This window comes from Cucurbita maxima, unplaced genomic scaffold, assembly GCF_002738345.1.
Source record: "Cucurbita maxima cultivar Rimu unplaced genomic scaffold, Cmax_1.0 Cma_Scf00012, whole genome shotgun sequence".
In the NCBI taxonomy this organism is placed as follows: domain Eukaryota; kingdom Viridiplantae; phylum Streptophyta; class Magnoliopsida; order Cucurbitales; family Cucurbitaceae; genus Cucurbita; species Cucurbita maxima.
In genome coordinates this window covers 1803066-1819656 of record NW_019272028.1, presented here as the reverse complement: position 1 = coordinate 1819656, position 16591 = coordinate 1803066, and the positions used below count along the sequence as shown (strand labels likewise).

At 36.6% G+C, this 16591-nt stretch overlaps 3 protein-coding genes and 5 non-coding genes across 10 annotated transcripts; 5 read left to right on the top strand and 3 right to left on the bottom strand.

Annotated features, from left to right (window-relative positions):
* Window positions 1-69: 69 nt before the first annotated feature.
* On the bottom strand, window positions 70-5669 carry LOC111487753 (dolichyl-phosphate beta-glucosyltransferase-like). 3 transcript variants are annotated; one of them, XM_023135277.1, is made up of 10 exons: window positions 5494-5669; window positions 5333-5381; window positions 2860-2966; window positions 2508-2553; window positions 1589-1723; window positions 1378-1467; window positions 1164-1283; window positions 994-1077; window positions 782-846; window positions 70-519 (listed from the first exon to the last, which is right to left on the bottom strand). In XM_023135277.1, the coding sequence occupies exons 1-10, from the start codon at window positions 5604-5606 to the stop codon at window positions 333-335; spliced, it is 996 nt and encodes a 331-aa protein (XP_022991045.1). In that variant the 5' UTR covers window positions 5607-5669; the 3' UTR covers window positions 70-332. The 3 variants fall into 3 exon arrangements, with proteins under 3 accessions (XP_022991045.1, XP_022991046.1, XP_022991047.1); XM_023135278.1 differs by lacking the exon at window positions 70-519 and adding an exon at window positions 526-626; XM_023135279.1 differs by lacking the exon at window positions 70-519 and adding an exon at window positions 576-659.
* Window positions 5670-5763: 94 nt separating this feature from the next.
* Window positions 5764-5836, top strand: TRNAK-CUU. The gene has a single exon. It is a non-coding gene; the product is annotated as a tRNA-Lys (tRNA).
* Window positions 5837-6342: 506 nt separating this feature from the next.
* On the top strand, window positions 6343-6415 carry TRNAK-CUU. The gene has a single exon. It is a non-coding gene; the product is annotated as a tRNA-Lys (tRNA).
* A 211-nt stretch (window positions 6416-6626) lies between these two features.
* On the top strand, window positions 6627-6699 carry TRNAK-CUU. Its single transcript has one exon. It is a non-coding gene; the product is annotated as a tRNA-Lys (tRNA).
* A 121-nt stretch (window positions 6700-6820) lies between these two features.
* Window positions 6821-6893, top strand: TRNAK-CUU. The gene has a single exon. It is a non-coding gene; the product is annotated as a tRNA-Lys (tRNA).
* A 138-nt stretch (window positions 6894-7031) lies between these two features.
* Window positions 7032-7106, top strand: TRNAK-CUU. The gene has a single exon. It is a non-coding gene; the product is annotated as a tRNA-Lys (tRNA).
* A 2687-nt stretch (window positions 7107-9793) lies between these two features.
* LOC111487783 lies at window positions 9794-10958 on the bottom strand. Its single transcript, XM_023135309.1, has one exon. The coding sequence runs from the start codon at window positions 10786-10788 to the stop codon at window positions 10099-10101; it is 690 nt and encodes a 229-aa protein (XP_022991077.1). The 5' UTR covers window positions 10789-10958; the 3' UTR covers window positions 9794-10098.
* Window positions 10959-13707: 2749 nt separating this feature from the next.
* Window positions 13708-15973, bottom strand: LOC111487679. Its single transcript, XM_023135171.1, has 3 exons — window positions 15417-15973; window positions 14703-14919; window positions 13708-14561 (listed from the first exon to the last, which is right to left on the bottom strand). Exons 1-3 carry the CDS (start codon window positions 15636-15638, stop codon window positions 14059-14061), a joined length of 942 nt encoding a protein of 313 aa, XP_022990939.1. The 5' UTR covers window positions 15639-15973; the 3' UTR covers window positions 13708-14058.
* Window positions 15974-16591: the final 618 nt, after the last annotated feature.

The window sequence follows — 16591 nt, the reverse complement described above, 5'->3', positions numbered from 1 at the left end:
CATGGCTGAGTTGTTGTATATCAGCCTGACAATATAATCAAGAGGGTCTCAAAGAAATTGCCAGAGATGTAATCCCCCAAATAAGCTTTTGCAATAGAATAACTTAGCCAGCCACATGCATGGCTGGGATGTTAAAACATTGGCATACAAAATAATTAAAGGAAAAAAAAAAAAAAAAACAGAATAATCACATTGGCATACAAAATTATTCAAAATTCGTTCAGCTCTAAATTTTGCACACCACGAACTATTGCGGGTGAAATATATACCGTATTCGTGAACTGATCATCTTTCCCATTCTTTGTGTCTGAGAAATTCAGTCGGAAGGAAGCTCAGGTTGAAATTCTCCAGATTCCGGTTCTGTATCCCACAGACATGAGTGCGAGCTCCCAAAGCATGTTTAAAATGCTCCGTGGACTTAGCTTGGATCCGGGTATTTCAGACCAGTTCACGGATACTTCAACCATAGAAATCCCAAAATATTTGCACAGGTAAACCAACTCAACATCAAAGCACCACCTGCAGGAAGTGAATGCTTAGTCGGTCAGTTCTTGTTGCTTAGTTGATCCGTTGATCAGACTCGGCAATTCATGGAAGCTCAAATCATAGATGAACAATTACTATTGCTGAAAAGAGTTCACCGACGACAAGCATCAGGACTATGAAAGAGAATAGGAAAACAAAATAAGCCAACAAATTTCAATTCTTATGGTTTTGCGCTCAGATTGTCCGAATTAAAACCTCAAAGAGAGAAAATATTGGATTGGAGAGGGGATTTTACCTCTTCAAACGAATGTTGGTAAACAGCTTCCTTGCAGCAGATCTCGTGAACATCTTAAAACCACACTGCATATGATCACGGAAATCGAAAATAAGGATTAAAATTTGAAGCTTAGCAGAGATAATGGAACGTATAAACACTATGTCTTTATTACTGCACAGAGATATGGCACATGTACATGAAGGAGCATGTGATACAAACTAAAAAAGGACCTGTGTATCCCGGATTCCAGGACCAGCAGTTAGAAGAACCACAAGATGAAAACCCTTCATCAAGAAATTGCGGTACCACTTCCTCTGAAAAGTGAAAGAACCTGTCGTATTTTTATGAAAAAGAAAAGCTAAAATAAATAAGCGAGACAATTGCAAGACCAACACTAAACTGTAGCCAGAGCCTTCTCCTTGAGATGAGCGCGAGATCCAAATGCAGTGATTGGAATATCAGATATTCTAATGCTTGGATCTCTTGAACCTTCCTTCTTAACAACTGCTACTGCATGGATCTGGGGGAGAGAAAATTCGTCTTGAATAACTATTTCACATTTTTAAACTTCATAGAAAAAATTGCACATGAAAATAGATTGGGTTTGTCGAAACCTGGTTTTCAAGTTTTTCTAGGTCAGTAATTTTTGTTGCTCCATCAGCATCCAGCATCAGAAGTAGCTCACCACGTGAGTGAAGCATTCCCTGCTTGAAAATGCATTTTAGAAAGTGAGAATAATAATCATATAAGTGTTACAAATAAAGTGGTGTAGAGAGAACAATAATCATACAAGTGTTATAAATAAAGTGGCAAGTCCAAACTCACCTTTCTAATAGCTTCCCCTTTTCCATGATTTCTTCCAAGAAGTATTACCCTCACATTTTCTACAGAGTACTTCCTAACAAAATTGAAGGCTACTCCTTTTGTTCCATCCACACTCCCGTCATCAATTATTATCACCTGTACAAGTCGGATGATTAAATGTTCAGCATTGAAGGCAAAGCATCCGAAGCAGCTCGGTATATGATGAATTCAGCATCATGCATTACATACACCATACATACCAATGAGCAGTTAAATCTTTTATATAAGTTTCTACTTTGTTCTTAAACCAATGAGCAGTTACATCTTTTATATAAGTTTCTACTTTGTTCTTAAACCGTAAGAGTGAGTGGTTAGGAAAAACAATGGTCCCTTTAGAATAAACTTGTTTGACCTTCATATTTGCATACCTAGACAAGTAGATGACGGCGACATGAGGCTGTGCTGTCAGTGGTTGGAATTTGAAAGAAAAAACAAGGGTTTTTTGGAAGTTCACTTCTCGTGCCATAATGTGGGGTATTTGGTTGGAATGGAACAACAAAACGTTTGAGTTTAAGTCTAATGATTTCCGAAAATCTGGAACAATGTACAGCTCACTGCTTCTTTGTGATGCTATAATTATAGCAAATTCTTTTTAACTACATTCCATGATTCTTCAAGATTAGAAGTTGTTTTTGTAAGTAGTTATATTTTGGAGGGGGAGTCCTTTTCCCCTGGCCCGTAGGTTTCTTCTCTCTCTTAATTCATATCTCCAGGTTTCTTATAAAAACAATAAAGAAGATTATATCAAGGAATAACAATTAACAAGCAAGAAAATATTGGCATATAAAGTCCATAAGCAACAAACCAACAATACAATTTTCTTGAGAGTTGCCCATGATCAGGAACAAGAAGAAAGGGGACAAATGGACAAAGGAAATACCTCATAGGAAAATGACTTGTCCTTGGCTGCACGTTGTTGAAGATAACTAAAAAGCAAAGGAATGAAATTATACTTTGTCTCGTAGCTTTTCAACCATTAATTAGGAAAGGATTGTGGCCTTTAAAAGTTGAGAAACATTCTCTTGGGGTCTTATTTTGCCCGTCATATCTAGCAATGTAGAGACTATGAGGAGAACATTGAAAAATCCAAGAATTAGGAAAATCTGAGTCGAGAGGAGCAGAGGATTGGTATACAGAGAAAACCATGGTCGAAGAGAGCAATTGGGTATAAGAGACAAGAAGTAAAAATACTTATATGGAAAAAATGAAAATTTTTATGTGTTTCAGCTTACTTGATGGTTTCCTCGAGAGCTCCACGAAGCCTGTACTCTTCATTGAAAGCAGGAACGATCAAGGACATATACTTCTCAGCTGGATCAAAAATTGAAGGGCAAGGAACCTGAAAAAAGTTCAACAAACTTGATACCATGCATTCTACATAACACTGGATACCAATTTTGAACCAACATTCCAAACATAAACATCATATGACTTAAGATTTCCATCAATTTTGGAGTTCCTTCTTGTTTAGCCAGTTTCTACTATGACTCCTTTTGTTCAGCAATTTTTTTTTGTGTTTTCTTTCATGTTTCTCAATGAAAGTTTATTTTCTCATAATCCATCAATTTATTCCAATGTGAGAAACTATTGATTATTAATTTTACTTAAAAAAATATTTCCCCCCCTTGTTATGGACTACTTGATGCAAATAAAATAGAAGAGTTTTACTTTCAAATAAGTGATTTAGTTCTTGAAAAGTAATACAGTGTTCAACCTCTGCCTTCTTCAACTCAGATTGCAACATCCTAACCAAGCCAGTATCCTGGTTGAATTTTCACCAATTAAAAATCAAGCTCATTGCCTGGTCTTCAACCACTATTGGCTTGCGAAGGTGTGCAGAGAACCCATTAGGTGTTGGCAGTGGTTGTTAAGTAATTGCAAATTGTAATAGAGTGTGTTTGTTTGGTGAGCTGAGGTTGCTTTAGATGATTTATGAGACGGACTATTTCTGCTAGAGCTGGAAAACTGTAAGACTGCATGCCTATATATCACTGTACTCATTATCAGAATAATTCAATAAAAAAAAAAACAATAAAGAATCTTTTCTTCCCTTGCTATCTTTTGAGTATCAGAACCTCAACTCAGGTGATCCGTAATAATGACTATAAGAGGGTTGCTAATGATCAACTTCTCCTTGATTTGGTTGAGCAAGTTACTTTGAGGTTGCAACACAAATATTCAAGGAAGTCATATCCCCCTCCCCAAGGTTATATATTGTAAGCGGTTGTTATCTCTCTCTTGCTTGCTTATATAACGTCTCTTTCAAAAATCTCTGCCCTCGTTTTCTAAAACCTTCTTTTAAAACCAAGGCTAGAAGCTCAATCATACATCGCTTGGCCGTAGGCGACGCAAGAACAAATTGACTTAGCTCACTTGTCGTTGGAAAGTGAGTGCCGCACAATCGCTAGTCCGCTTGTCAGAATCGCTAGTTCTCTTTCTTCTTCTTCTTTTATTTTATTTGATTTTTAATAATAAGTGAGGCTGTGACTTGAAACAATTGGCAACATCTATTCTACGGAATACAAAAAAAAAAGGTTTCATAAAAGAGAAATCGGATATAAATAACTCTTTTTTGGTTGGATAGTTTAAAGAAGATGATTACGTGAACCTTAAAAAACCTAAACATAAATGCAAGCTACCCAAGGCCTTTTATAGTCTCAAAAAGTTAAGAACGACTTCTATTAAGTTTGGGCTTTATAACTCTTGTCTATGTCTCATTCATGTCTATGAAATACTAATCATAGAAAATAGCAAAGCAAAGATAAAATAGCTAGTTACAGATTTGAACAAACTCTTTGCATTGGATCATCTTGGTATGCGGTACGGATTATAAGAAGAGTAAAATCAGAGATCTATCTATAAGTCATAACAATGCAAGTATGTCACTGATATCTTGAGTAAATTGAACAACAGTCGACACTTAAAGGGCTGTTTCACCGCTGCTGTGCTAAGTTCAGAAATGTAATAGGGGCTCAACAAAAATTTATCTTCTGAGACAACCAAATATAACATGGATGTTAACATTCCAAATAACTACACTCATCATAGGTAAGGGGTCACGAAAATCCTCTCATACTTGAGAGGAACCCAAAATCAAAGCGTCTATATAAAACCTTGCGAGACTCTCCATTTGTGTCCAGCTTCTTATAGGAAATTGAGCACAGCTAGGAAGTTGGAAGAATCAACAGATAAATTGTCTGTCTTGTTAAAAATCTAGTTTCATGGTGATCTAAGAAGAAATGTGTTGTGTCTAGGTCAAATAAAGAATCAAGAGTATAGATCTCTAGCTACTGCGATCTAGAATAAACTTGGATGAAGTCCATTCTCAAAGAACTTCACATTGATCCGTACTCGCTTCCTATCTCTTGGTGTCATATCACTAGTGCTTGTGCTGGCCGTACACCCAGTCTACCATGCAAGGATAAAAAATCTAGCGCTATATCTCACACTTGATAAGAGATAAAATTATTGAAAATGACGAGCAAACGTACATACATTCTACGATCAAATTCCAAATTGTTTGACTAAACCTCTAGCTGCCTATCAATTATATTTCTTCAAAGACAATCTTGGAGCGATTGAAATACTCACAAGCTCGAGAGTCGATATTAACAAAAGTATTGTTTAATCTTTCAAGCGATCAAACGTGACCTCTGACATATAAAACTCCAAATAGAAGCTCAAAGAAAAAGGATAAAAAGTTACCCGTTTCAACGAGTTTGGGTCCTCGAAGATTGCAGGAGCTTCAATGTGGCTGAAACAAACCAAACGAATGGGCACAACGAAAATCTCATTTAAACAGAAATAAGACAATTTGGAAAACAAAATCGTATATCAAATCAATGGGGAATGTAGCAGTAGCGTACCCGTGATTGAATCTCCTCCTATAAGCTTCAAGGATTATAGCAGAGATCAAAGCTGCTACAATACTAAGAGCCAGGCTAATCAAAATGAACAGTATCGTCCGTGGATACTCCATTGTATAGCTCAAAATTGCAGCAGGAGCCGAGAGGTTGGCGCTATTCCGTCCTTCAGCGGTCAACAAATGGACTACATAGAAATCATTTCTTTAAAAATAAAAAAATAATAATATCCAAATTTTAATATATAAAAAATATGTTAACTTAATACGTAAAGCCCGTCTAGCTCAGTTGGTAGAGCGCAAGGCTCTTAACCTTGTGGTCGTGGGTTCGAGCCCCACGGTGGGCGAGATTTGACTCTTTTACCTTTTTATGAAAATTTTGAATTGCGGGCCGAAGGAAATCGGCCCAATCCGTTTTGATGGCTCAAATAGTATATCTACATATTGAGCCCAGAGCCCATACTGGGCTATAAAATATCGAGCCTGTCTAGCTCAGTTGGTAGAGCGCAATGCTCTTAACCCCACGGTGGGCGTGATTAAGTTTTTTTCTTTTTATGAAAATTTTTAAGTGCGGGCCCAAGAAAATCGGCCCAATCCGTTTTAATGGCCCAATTAGTATATCTTCATTGAGCCCAGAACCCCTATAAAATATTGAGCCCGTCTAGCTCAGTTGATAGAGTGCAAAGCTCTTGTGGTCGTGTGTTCGAAACCACACTGTGGACATGATTAACTCCTCCTTTTTATGAAAATTTTGAAGTGCGGAACGAAGAAAATCGGCCCAATCCGTTTTGATGGCCGAATAAGTATATTATCATATTGAGCCCAGAACCAATACTGGGCCATAATATATTGAGCCTGTCTAGCTCAGTTGGTAGAACGCACGGATCTTAACCTTGTGGTCGTGGGTTCGAACCACACGGTGGGCAAGATTAACTCTTTTTTCTTTTTATAAAAATTTTGAAGTGCGGGCCGAAGAAAATCGACCCAATCCGTTTTGATGGCCCAAATAGTAGATCTACATATTGGGCCCTAAGCCTATTCTGGACTGTGTAGACAATTGGCCCAACCCGTTTTTATGGCCCAATCAGCATATTTTCATATTGAGCCCAGAGCCAATACTGGGCTATAAAATATCGAGCCCGTCTAGTTCAGTGGGTAGAACGCAAGGCTCTTAACCATGTGGTCGTGGGTTTGAACCCCACGGTGGGCGTGATTAATCAGCCCAAATAGTATAACTACATATTGGGCCCTAAGCCTATTCTGGACTGTGTCGACAATCGGCCCAATCCGATATTTTGATATTGCCGTAGCTCATACTGGGCTATGAAGCCGCCCGTCTAGCTCAGTTGGTAGAGCGCAAGGCTCTTAACCTTGTGGTCGTGGGTTCGAACCCCACGGTGGGCGAGATAAACTCTTTTCTCTTTTTATGAAAAATTTTGAAGTGCGGGCCGAAGGAAATCGGCACAATCCGTTTTAATGGCCCAAATAGTATGTTTATCTTCATATTGAGCTCAGTCCCCATACTGGGCTATAAAACATCGAGCCCGTCTAGCTCTGTTGGTAGAGCGCAAGGCTCTTAAACTTGTGGTCGTGGGTTCAAAAATCCCACGGTGGGCGTGATTAACTCTCTCTTCTTTTTATGAAAATTTTGAAGTGCGGGCCGAAGGAAATCGGCCCAATCTGTTTTGATGGCTCAAATAGTATATCTACATATTGGGCCCTAAGCCTCTACTGGGCTGCCCAATCCGTTTTTATGGCCCAATTAATATATCTTCATATTCAGCCCAGAGCCGATACTAGGCTATAAAACATTGAGCCCGTATAGCGCAGGCTCTTAATTAGGGTGTACATTTAACCCGACAACCCGGACCAACCTAACCCAAACTATAAGGGTAGGGTTGGGTTGGATTGGGTAGGGTTGGGTTGGGTAGGGTTGGGTTGGGTAGGGTTGGGTTGGGTAGGGTTGGATTCATTTTTCTAAACCCGAATTGAATCGGTTTCGGGTTCATGCGTAAAATCTTCGGCCCAATCCAAAGAAAAATATATAATATATATTAAGAACAATTTTGTATTAATGGATTTGTCAGAGTGGTATTGAATTTAGTTCAAAGACACATCCGATTTCAACTTTTGTTGTCAATTACATATTTTTGTTTTTTCAACGTTTTTACAGTGTCCGAGTTCGACCCGTGTCAAATACATATTTAATTTTTTTTGTTTTTTTCAACGTTTTTACAGTGTCCGAGTTCGACCCGTGTCAAATACATATTTAATTTTTTTGTTTTAAAAAATGTCGGTATTTAATTATTTAGTTTTATAAATTGTGGATAAATAAAACTTAAAATAAAAAATTTGACAACCCAATCCGGACTTAACCCGAACCCAATCCGGACTTAACCCGAACCCAACCCAAAAATAGAGGGTTGGGTTGGGTTACCAATCAAACCAACCCGAACTTTTGGGTTGAGTCGAAAAAATCCTCCAACTCGATCCAACCCAGACCATGTACACCCCTACTCTTAACCTTGTGGTCATGTGTTCGAACCCCACGCGGGTTGGTTTGAGTCGAAAAAATCCTCCAGCTCGATCCAACCCAGACCATGTACACCCCTACTCTTAACCTTGTGGTCGTGGGTTCGAACCCCACGGGCGTGACTAACTCTTTCTTCTTTTTATTAAAATTTTTAAGTGCAGGCCGAAGAAAATCGGCCCAATACGCTTTGATGGCCCAAATGATAGATCTACTACATATTGGGCCCTAAGCCTATTATGAACTGTGTAGACAATCGGCCCAATTTGTTTTTATGGCCCAATTATTATATCTTCATATTCAGCCTTCAGGGGTATGAAACTTCGAGCCCGTCTACCTCAATTGGTAGAGGGCAAGGCTCTTAACATCCAGCCCTTCTAGCCAATGGAATGAGTACCAAACTCCATATTATGTTACGTGATAATGGCCATACCAAGTATCACAATCCCACTTTTCAGTTACGGTTTGACATTTGTTCTAAATTTGATATTTGTTCTAATCCAATGAATTCGTGAAAATTTTATATTTTTCAAACAACGTCAGGTATACTCGAGTCTCGAATCACGTTCGAGAGAAATTTTTTAAAAAATGTGAGTGAAAAAATACGTTAGAAACAATTTGAAAGAAAATAATATTACAAGCTAAAAGGGAGTTGACAACAACTCTCTAATGACATATAAGCCAAAGAAGTGACAATTAGTCATATTCACAAAAGTACATTTCTGGACATTTTAACCCTATTAGGTGTAGATATAATTTTAGTGAACGGTTATATTAACACAACATGAAATAGTAAAAGTCTATCTAAGATGAAAGCATGTACCAAGGGGTTTGGAAACGGCATGCGACTATGGACAACACGTCTCCGACAAGCATGATCGAGACATTCGACATGCGATTATAGACAACATACCTTAGACATGTGTAATGGTGACAAGCAAATATCTCTTTACCATTTCTCAATTCAAAAGAATGTGTCTCCTTATCTCCTTCAAATAATCAATCAAACCCAAAAAGGGAAAAACTTGAACAAGTTGAAGCAGACAAATCAATACGACAAATCATGATTCATTGAAAATTCTTCATATTTTAGCGAAATCAGGAAACCCCATAGTGATAAAAGAAAATGGCAGCAAAAGAAGCTTAAGCATACACATGAAAGAGGCTTCCATTTCATTCAAGTGGGGGTAGTAGCCTTCTTGATCATGATGACTCGTGTCATAAAGCTGACTGAAAATGGGCCCTCTCTCTCGACATGATTAATGCCATGGCCGTTCGGGGAATCAGAAAAAGCTAAGTCTTCTTTCTTTCTTTTTTTCCCCTTTCTTTAATTTCTTAAGACCACAAAGTCGGAGGTGGCGGTGTTGGTGCAGATTTTGACCTGCCGTTTTAATTGTACCAGCCCTCACATGCATCAAGTGTTTGATGAAATGCCGCACAGAAAAAAATTATGGGAAATGAGAAAATTTGTTGGGTTTTTCGAATTTCATTAAATGGGTCCTGTCTGAATTATGAAATGGACGGTATGCTTTTGGTGTTTGATTGAATCAATTTTGGGTTTGACACTCATGGTATGAAAAAACAATGAAGTTCTGGGACTGCAGGTTCCATTCTTTGCATCTTCTGGGATTGGAATCACATTGTGTTGACATCCAATGCAATCTATAGCTAATTCGAGATCTTTAAGCAATTACTAATGAACTGCAGGAAGAAGAACAGAATTTGGAGATAAAAATAAGTAGAAAGGAGAAAAGGGGAGAGAATTTCTGGTCTGTAGATGCAAAATCATCATAATTTATCTGTTATTACACACAGAATTCCATGTAGTTGAAGAGTGGAAGCTCTTCAATTTCACCTTTCACGAAACAAACTGTGCACACAATCACAACAAAGACAGATTTAGGCACAGAGACAATGTATAAGTAGTCCGATTAGTGTTATTCATTCTACAGGACAAGTGTTCATCTTGGAGAAAGAAAAGGAAGGTTTGAACAAATAAACCAATTACCATTACCAATCAATCTTCTGTGCTTGGTGATACGAGAATAGAGGAAAATGAATAGCAATATAATTAGAAGCCTAATAAGCCATTGCAACAGGAGGCGCAGCAAAGCTGATGGTTCTCTGATGAGGCATAGCCAACATAGCAGTATGATCCAAGAAATCTTTGAGAGCAACAACGGATTCCAAAATGGTTCTCAAATCATCAGCACAAGAAAACCCAAAACACCCTTCTCTTCGAACTGCATAAACATAAAAAGTTATGCACCCTTTTCTAAATTTGAACCGAGCCATCTCGCACCCACATAGCCCTCTGATCATCTTCTTGTTCACTTCGCCAAGAGGGATTTCTGTCGGCCAAACACGGTCTATAGCTGCTTTCATGGCCTCATTTTCAAACACAAAGAGAACAACTTTGGACTTCTTGGTGCCAAGGCCTAGAGTGAGGGTGTGCCAGGCATGGTGAGCGAGGATTGTGAAGTTTGTGGGAATGAAAGCTGTGGCCGATGGGAACGGCGGTTTGTTACCGGAGTTTCTGGTGGTGGCCGGAAAAGAGAGGAGGCGGAGGAGCTCTAAAGGCCTAGCTCGCCGGATTGTGAAGGATTTAACGATGAACTGACCGCCGAATCTGAGGCCCTTTACATCAGAGCTTGGCTTGAAAGTGAAATCAGAAGCTGATTCTGTGGATTGGTCAGTTGGGTGTTGGCGTTTTTGCTTCTTGATCTTGTTCTTCTTGCTCTTGTTCTTGTTCATCTCTGTTTCGTCCATGTCTTCTTCTTCTTCTTCTTTCTTCTCTGTTCAGGCGGTGATGGGTTTTGCTGCCTCTCTTTTGCTTTTCATGGTACGATCAACTGTGCGCTATGTTTCCTTTATTTGGCCTCCTACGTTACAAGAGTTCACTGTTTAAAAAAAAAAAAAAAAAAAAAAATCATTTCATTTTCCTCAAGTTAAGCCAAAATTCTCTCATTTCACTAATCCCTTTGATTAATATCTTAAAAAATACACTTAATTCTAGTATAATTGAATGGTATGGAGTTCTAAAAATCATTATTTTAAGATGGGATGATCAAACAATCTTTATTCTTATTTGGCCACTTAGCTTCATGATGATGAAAGAGTACTATTCCATCCTTAACCAATGAATTGTTAACTCACAAACAACTCATAAAGCTAGAAAGAAAGTTTGGATAAAGTCGCTATCCACATCTCTGTGTTTGGTGGGAATTTGATCTTAGCCATTAGTAGCTCGAAGTTTGAAGTTTAAATTATTTGTTTGATCTTCAAATTCAAGATAATGCATAATAAATCACTTGTGGCGTCTAGATAACATACCCTCTTTTTTCTGACTAGACTCTTAAATCTTTGGACTAAATTTGTAATTATTTTTTTAAAAAATAAACTTGAATTTAAGGGAAAAAAAATGTAAGGCTTAGAGAATTGGAAGATTCTAGTTATTTAGGTTCCCATGAACTTCTAAATATGGTTACAAGGAGCCCAATTTCAGAGGAGGAGGACCACAAAACTTTGAACCTAAAAAGGAAAATTACTTGAATCTCTCAACTTTCATAATTTCACCCATTTCTTCAACTTCTCAGCCTTGGAACTCTAAAAACCTTCATTACCATTAGAGCATTGGAAGCATTACGATTACAAGCATGTTAATTTATTAGTGATAAGATCAAAATAAATACGACCAGTATCGTATCAGGAGCTGTCTAAAGTGCATACAATTAAACAAGACAAACTTTATCTTAAAATTTTAATGAAGAAATGATGAACGGAGTTTGGTTTGGTTCAAAAAGAAAGCATTACTGATTACAAGCATGTTAATTTATTAGTGATAAGATCAAAATAAATACGACCAGTATCGTATCAGGAGCTGTCTAAAGTGCATACAATTAAACAAGACAAACTTTATCTTAAAATTTTAATGAAGAAATGATGAACGGAGTTTGGTTTGGTTCAAAAAGAAAGCATTACTGATTACAAGCATGTTAATTTATTAGTGATAAGATCAAAATAAATACGACCAGTATCGTATCAGGAGCGATTACAAGCATGTTAATTTATTAGTGATAAGATCAAAATAAATACGACCAGTATCGTATCAGGAGCTGTCTAAAGCATGTTAATTTATTAGTGATAAGATCAAAATAAATACGACCAGTATCGTATCAGGAGCTGTCTAAAGTGCATACAATTAAACAAGACAAACTTTATCTTAAAATTTTAATGAAGAAATGATGAACTGAGTTTGGTTTGGTTCAAAAAAAAAGCTAAAGGAAGATTGTATCGAACCCATTTGGTTGTATGTTATTGGAGAGAGACAAGGGAAGGTTACCTACAAGGCCTTTCAATAAAGGTAGTCTCCTTCTAAAGCCAGCGTTGCCTTTAATCATATCATGCGAAAACAAAAACTTGAGAGAGGTGATGGGAAAAAAGCCTTATAAATTAACCCTTGCAAGGAGGAACACATTATGGCCCCTCACCAAAACTTTGTTCACCCATTCATCCCATTTCCGTCAAAATTAATTCTAACGTAATCTTAACTTTGATCGTAGAGTATAAACAATAGTTTTAGAACACTTTTTCGACTCTTTGAGATTTAACGTCGGTTTGCGAGCAAAACGAAACATTTTTCTAATAGACGCATTTTAAAATTGTAAGGCTAGCGAAGATACATAACGAGGTAAAAAAGATAAGTTTGGACTGTCATAGATTCTCACGTTACTCTTTTAGCTATGACCAAACATGTAAAGAGAATAAGGACGATTTTTAAAGGTATGCCACAGACAGATTACCTAACAATGATTATGAATCACCAAACCAAACCAAAAGTGTGTTTGTTGAACAATGATAATGGTGGAGAAGGTGAGGTGGATTTTTGAATTTTGAATAATCAAGGCTTTTTTTGAACAATGTTTTAGTTTGTCTACAATTGTATGGTTTCCAACATTTAATGTCTTTAATGAGATGTTTGCTCTTATGCTCCTCGTAGGTTGGAAATTTGTTTTAATTATTTTATTATTATTATTTTTTTACTTTATGAAATTTCACATCTAATTAAAGGCTATAGATAATGATTTATATTTATAAAGTTTGAGTTGTTGACTAACAACTTTTTCAAATTTTACATTTTTTAAAACGTAAAAACGAAGTCTCCAAATTTTTTGTTTTTTGTCCACAAGAGTGGGGTTTTAAATTATTAATAAAAAAACAAAACTAATAAAATAGTTTTAAAATGTCCATAATTTGTAAAAAAATATTCTTCCACTTTTAATTTAAAGTATTTAAAAGTTAAAAAACTTTTTAAAAGTTAAAAAATACTCTTATCATTAATATATAAATAAGAAATTTTTTTAAAAAGAGGGGTAAATAAATGATCTTCCTTTATATATTAATAATAACAAAAAAAATTTGTACAATAATATTTTTAACTTTGTAAATTATTAAATTTCAAAGAGTATTTTTTTTTAATCTTTTTTAAAGTTTATGAAATTTTTATTAATTTAGCCTTTGAAAATTTTAAATTACTCTGAAAAAAAAAACTCTGCTTACCTCCAAAATCAAATATTTTATTCAGTAAATAAAAAAAGATTTTTACTGATATCATGATAAAAATTGGAATTAAAAATCGAATCACGCAATAATTCTGGGTATTTATTCAAATGAAATAGTAAAAAAGGATAATAATAAATGTCAATAATTAAGAACATAAATTTCCCACTTGAGAGCATAATGGATAAATAAAAAATAAAAAATAAAAAATTAAAATACAATCATATGAGATAAAAATGAAGAGTTCCCAACGCCCACAAAAACATCAGGCACCGAGAGAAAATTGTAAAAGGAAATAAAAATTTCTTTCTAATTCTATTGTATAAATAGATATATATATATATATATATATATATATATATATTAGAAAAAACAGCCAAACCAAGCAGTGGTTCCTCCATGGTTGGTTGTTTGTAAATTGAATTCCCATCCATCACAACTTATGTAGTACCTCCCTCTGTCTGATGCTGGTGTATCAAATCAAATCCAAAACTTCTCCCTCTCATTTCTACATCTCAAGTGTCGTCGCCTTTCGGTCTTTATTTTCCTAATGTTATCACCGGTCATCGGCCTCAGAAACCGATCCATTTCGATTTCTGATTGGAGTACTGATTGAAGTCTCTTCAAATGTCCCATGCACTGCTTGTGGCTTAACATCAACTGCTGCTGCTGTTCTTCTGGATGATGAACCATTCTCTGGCATGGTGACTGCCATTTCGCTTGCAAGTATGCAAGAGATCTCCATGGAGGGAGTGGCATCGAGTTTAGCTTAAGCGATGACTTCCCAGCTTCAACCATGATTTGAAGGAACTGCTTAAGTCTCGATAACGAACCAACGTAGATTACAGGAAGCGAATCCAATATCCTATCGTATGATTCGACTGCCCTCGCTATTTCAAAGTGGCTTCGGAAGTCGATATCGACTATCAGTCGCTCTGAGCTTCCACTGGTGTAGTTAACGACATCGATGTACTCGTAGTCTCCTGTGGATGGTAAAAGAAAAAGCCCTTATGCACAAATAAAGAAAAGGTGCCAGAATTATACCCTCAAGCACTACCAAAAAAGCAGAAAATTCTCTAGCGCTAAAAGTAAACGAACAAGGTTGTGAGGGGATGGATGGATACCTCCAGGAACCTTGCCAGCGCCCTGCCATCTGGTTGTGCACACAGCAGCATCATAACCAGAGAGCCTCAATAGCTTGACTAAAGCAAACCGGAAGCAACTGGCATTGCAGGGACCCGACTTGTTAACGTTCAGGGCCTTCTCGTTCATCGACAAGGTCAGTGAATGAACCACTGAAAGTAAATCGCTTTCGTATTGGGATACTGGATTTTTATAGAACTGGCAAAAACAGACAACAAATTGATTAATATCTTATCTTCCGCTTGATTTGACCATAACAACAATGCAGGACAGTGCTATATGAACATTAGACATCGTACAATAGCAATCTTGTCTCAAAAAACATGTTCTTCATAGACATGAACAAATAAATCATCTCTTGGCAATAACAGACAGCGGGCAAAAAGATCAAACTCCAGCCAAAACGAGCTTCCAATGAATTTAACAACAGAGCCAACACCCAACTAGACACCTCCAAAATGGTTTTAATTTCACTTGAAACTTCAAGGTTTGCCTTCACAATTGTTCATGTTTCATATCAAGTAATTCTCATTTCCTTCTAAGCAAACAAAGCGCAACCATTCAAAATTAGCATCCATGGAGATTAAATTAATAAAACAGGCATATCAATCAACAAGTCAGAAACGTAGGATTACACTTCTGGAAAGATAAATCATACAATTACATCCATAAACAAATTGGAAGAGAGAAATTACCAGAATCTTGTCGGCAAGATGAGCAAGATCAGAGACACCAGAATCGCTATCGCTGCTACACCGAGACTCAGCCCCACCGCTCCCATTTTCAAGGAAATCGCTGACCATAAGAGCCAAATCATGCTCGCTTTCATGGCTAAAACCACCCATCTGACCCATACCCCCGATTCCGCTTAGCTTGACCCATAAATCCCCACCCGCAACGCATACCCGGCAGTCCATTTAAACGCCCAAAAGACCTTCTGTTTCGCCTCTATACCTCTCCACCTTCCTCCCGCAGCCGTCCGATTACAACAAATTCCCAACCCCATCAGCGAAAATCATCGTCTTCGACGAGGGACCGACGCAAATTTGGGCGTTTTCAAAATTTGCAGAATTCAATTGTGGGTATTGGAATTAAGGAGAAATAAATTGAAATAGGGTCGTAATGGGTGAAAAACGAGAGAGGGGGAAAGGAAAAAAGATGAACCCCTCTTATTAATTTCTGTGCAAAACCCAGAAGGATGAAGAGAATAATGGACGGAAGGAACAAAGAAAGGGGGAGAAGGTGCATATAAAGGCGCGGACAACTAGGGAAAACACGAAAATATTCTACGATATTCTTGAAGCCCAAGTAAATCTCTTCGATTACGCGGAAATATCGCAAAGTGGATAAGAAGAGAATTAATTTCCTACTTAATTTGCTTAATGTAGTAAATTAAGCAAATTCTACTCATTAATTTCAGTTTTTTTTTTCTTTTCTTTTCTTCTTTAAATGGAGTGTGAAACTGAATTAGATTTTGTATTCTTACGGATATAAAAATCAGTGGTCTGTGGTAGTTTACGTTTAAATCTTCCTTTTTTTTTTCTTTTTTTTTTTAATTCTTGAATTTCAGTTAAACAAAATAGGAACATTAAAAAATTAGGCTAGTTAGATATTTTTTTTTTTTGTTTTTGTCATTTTTTGGTTAAAAAAAATGTTAATTTATAGACAAAAAAAGACTAAAATTAATGTCAAACATGTCTTAAAAAATTACACCAAATCCTAATTTTGAGTTATTTGAATATCTGAATAATTTTTCAAATTTGAGGTATTTTTTATTTTATATAAAAATATTAAATATAAAGAATAAATTTTAATCACATAATTAATTTAAATTATATATATGTTCGGTTGAAAAGTGAATATTTAAAAT

Bases quoted from the DNA above. Each gene is read 5' to 3' on its own strand.
- LOC111487753 (XM_023135277.1), bottom strand. From the start codon at position 5,606: ATGGAGTATCCACGGACGATACTGTTCATTTTGATTAGCCTGGCTCTT. The intron at 5,382-5,493 runs GTACGCTACTGC...GGTTTGTTTCAG, and splicing joins AGGAGGAGATTCAATCACGG to CCACATTGAAGCTCCTGCAA. The intron at 1,078-1,163 runs GTTTAGTGTTGG...TTCACTTTTCAG, and splicing joins AGGAGAAGGCTCTGGCTACA to AGGAAGTGGTACCGCAATTT.
- LOC111487783 (XM_023135309.1), bottom strand. From the start codon at position 10,788: ATGGACGAAACAGAGATGAACAAGAACAAGAGCAAGAAGAACAAGATC.
- LOC111487679 (XM_023135171.1), bottom strand. From the start codon at position 15,638: ATGGACTGCCGGGTATGCGTTGCGGGTGGGGATTTATGGGTCAAGCTA. The intron at 14,920-15,416 runs GTAATTTCTCTC...TGTTTTTGCCAG, and splicing joins ATCTTGCCGACAAGATTCTG to TTCTATAAAAATCCAGTATC. The intron at 14,562-14,702 runs GTATCCATCCAT...TACCATCCACAG, and splicing joins CGCTGGCAAGGTTCCTGGAG to GAGACTACGAGTACATCGAT.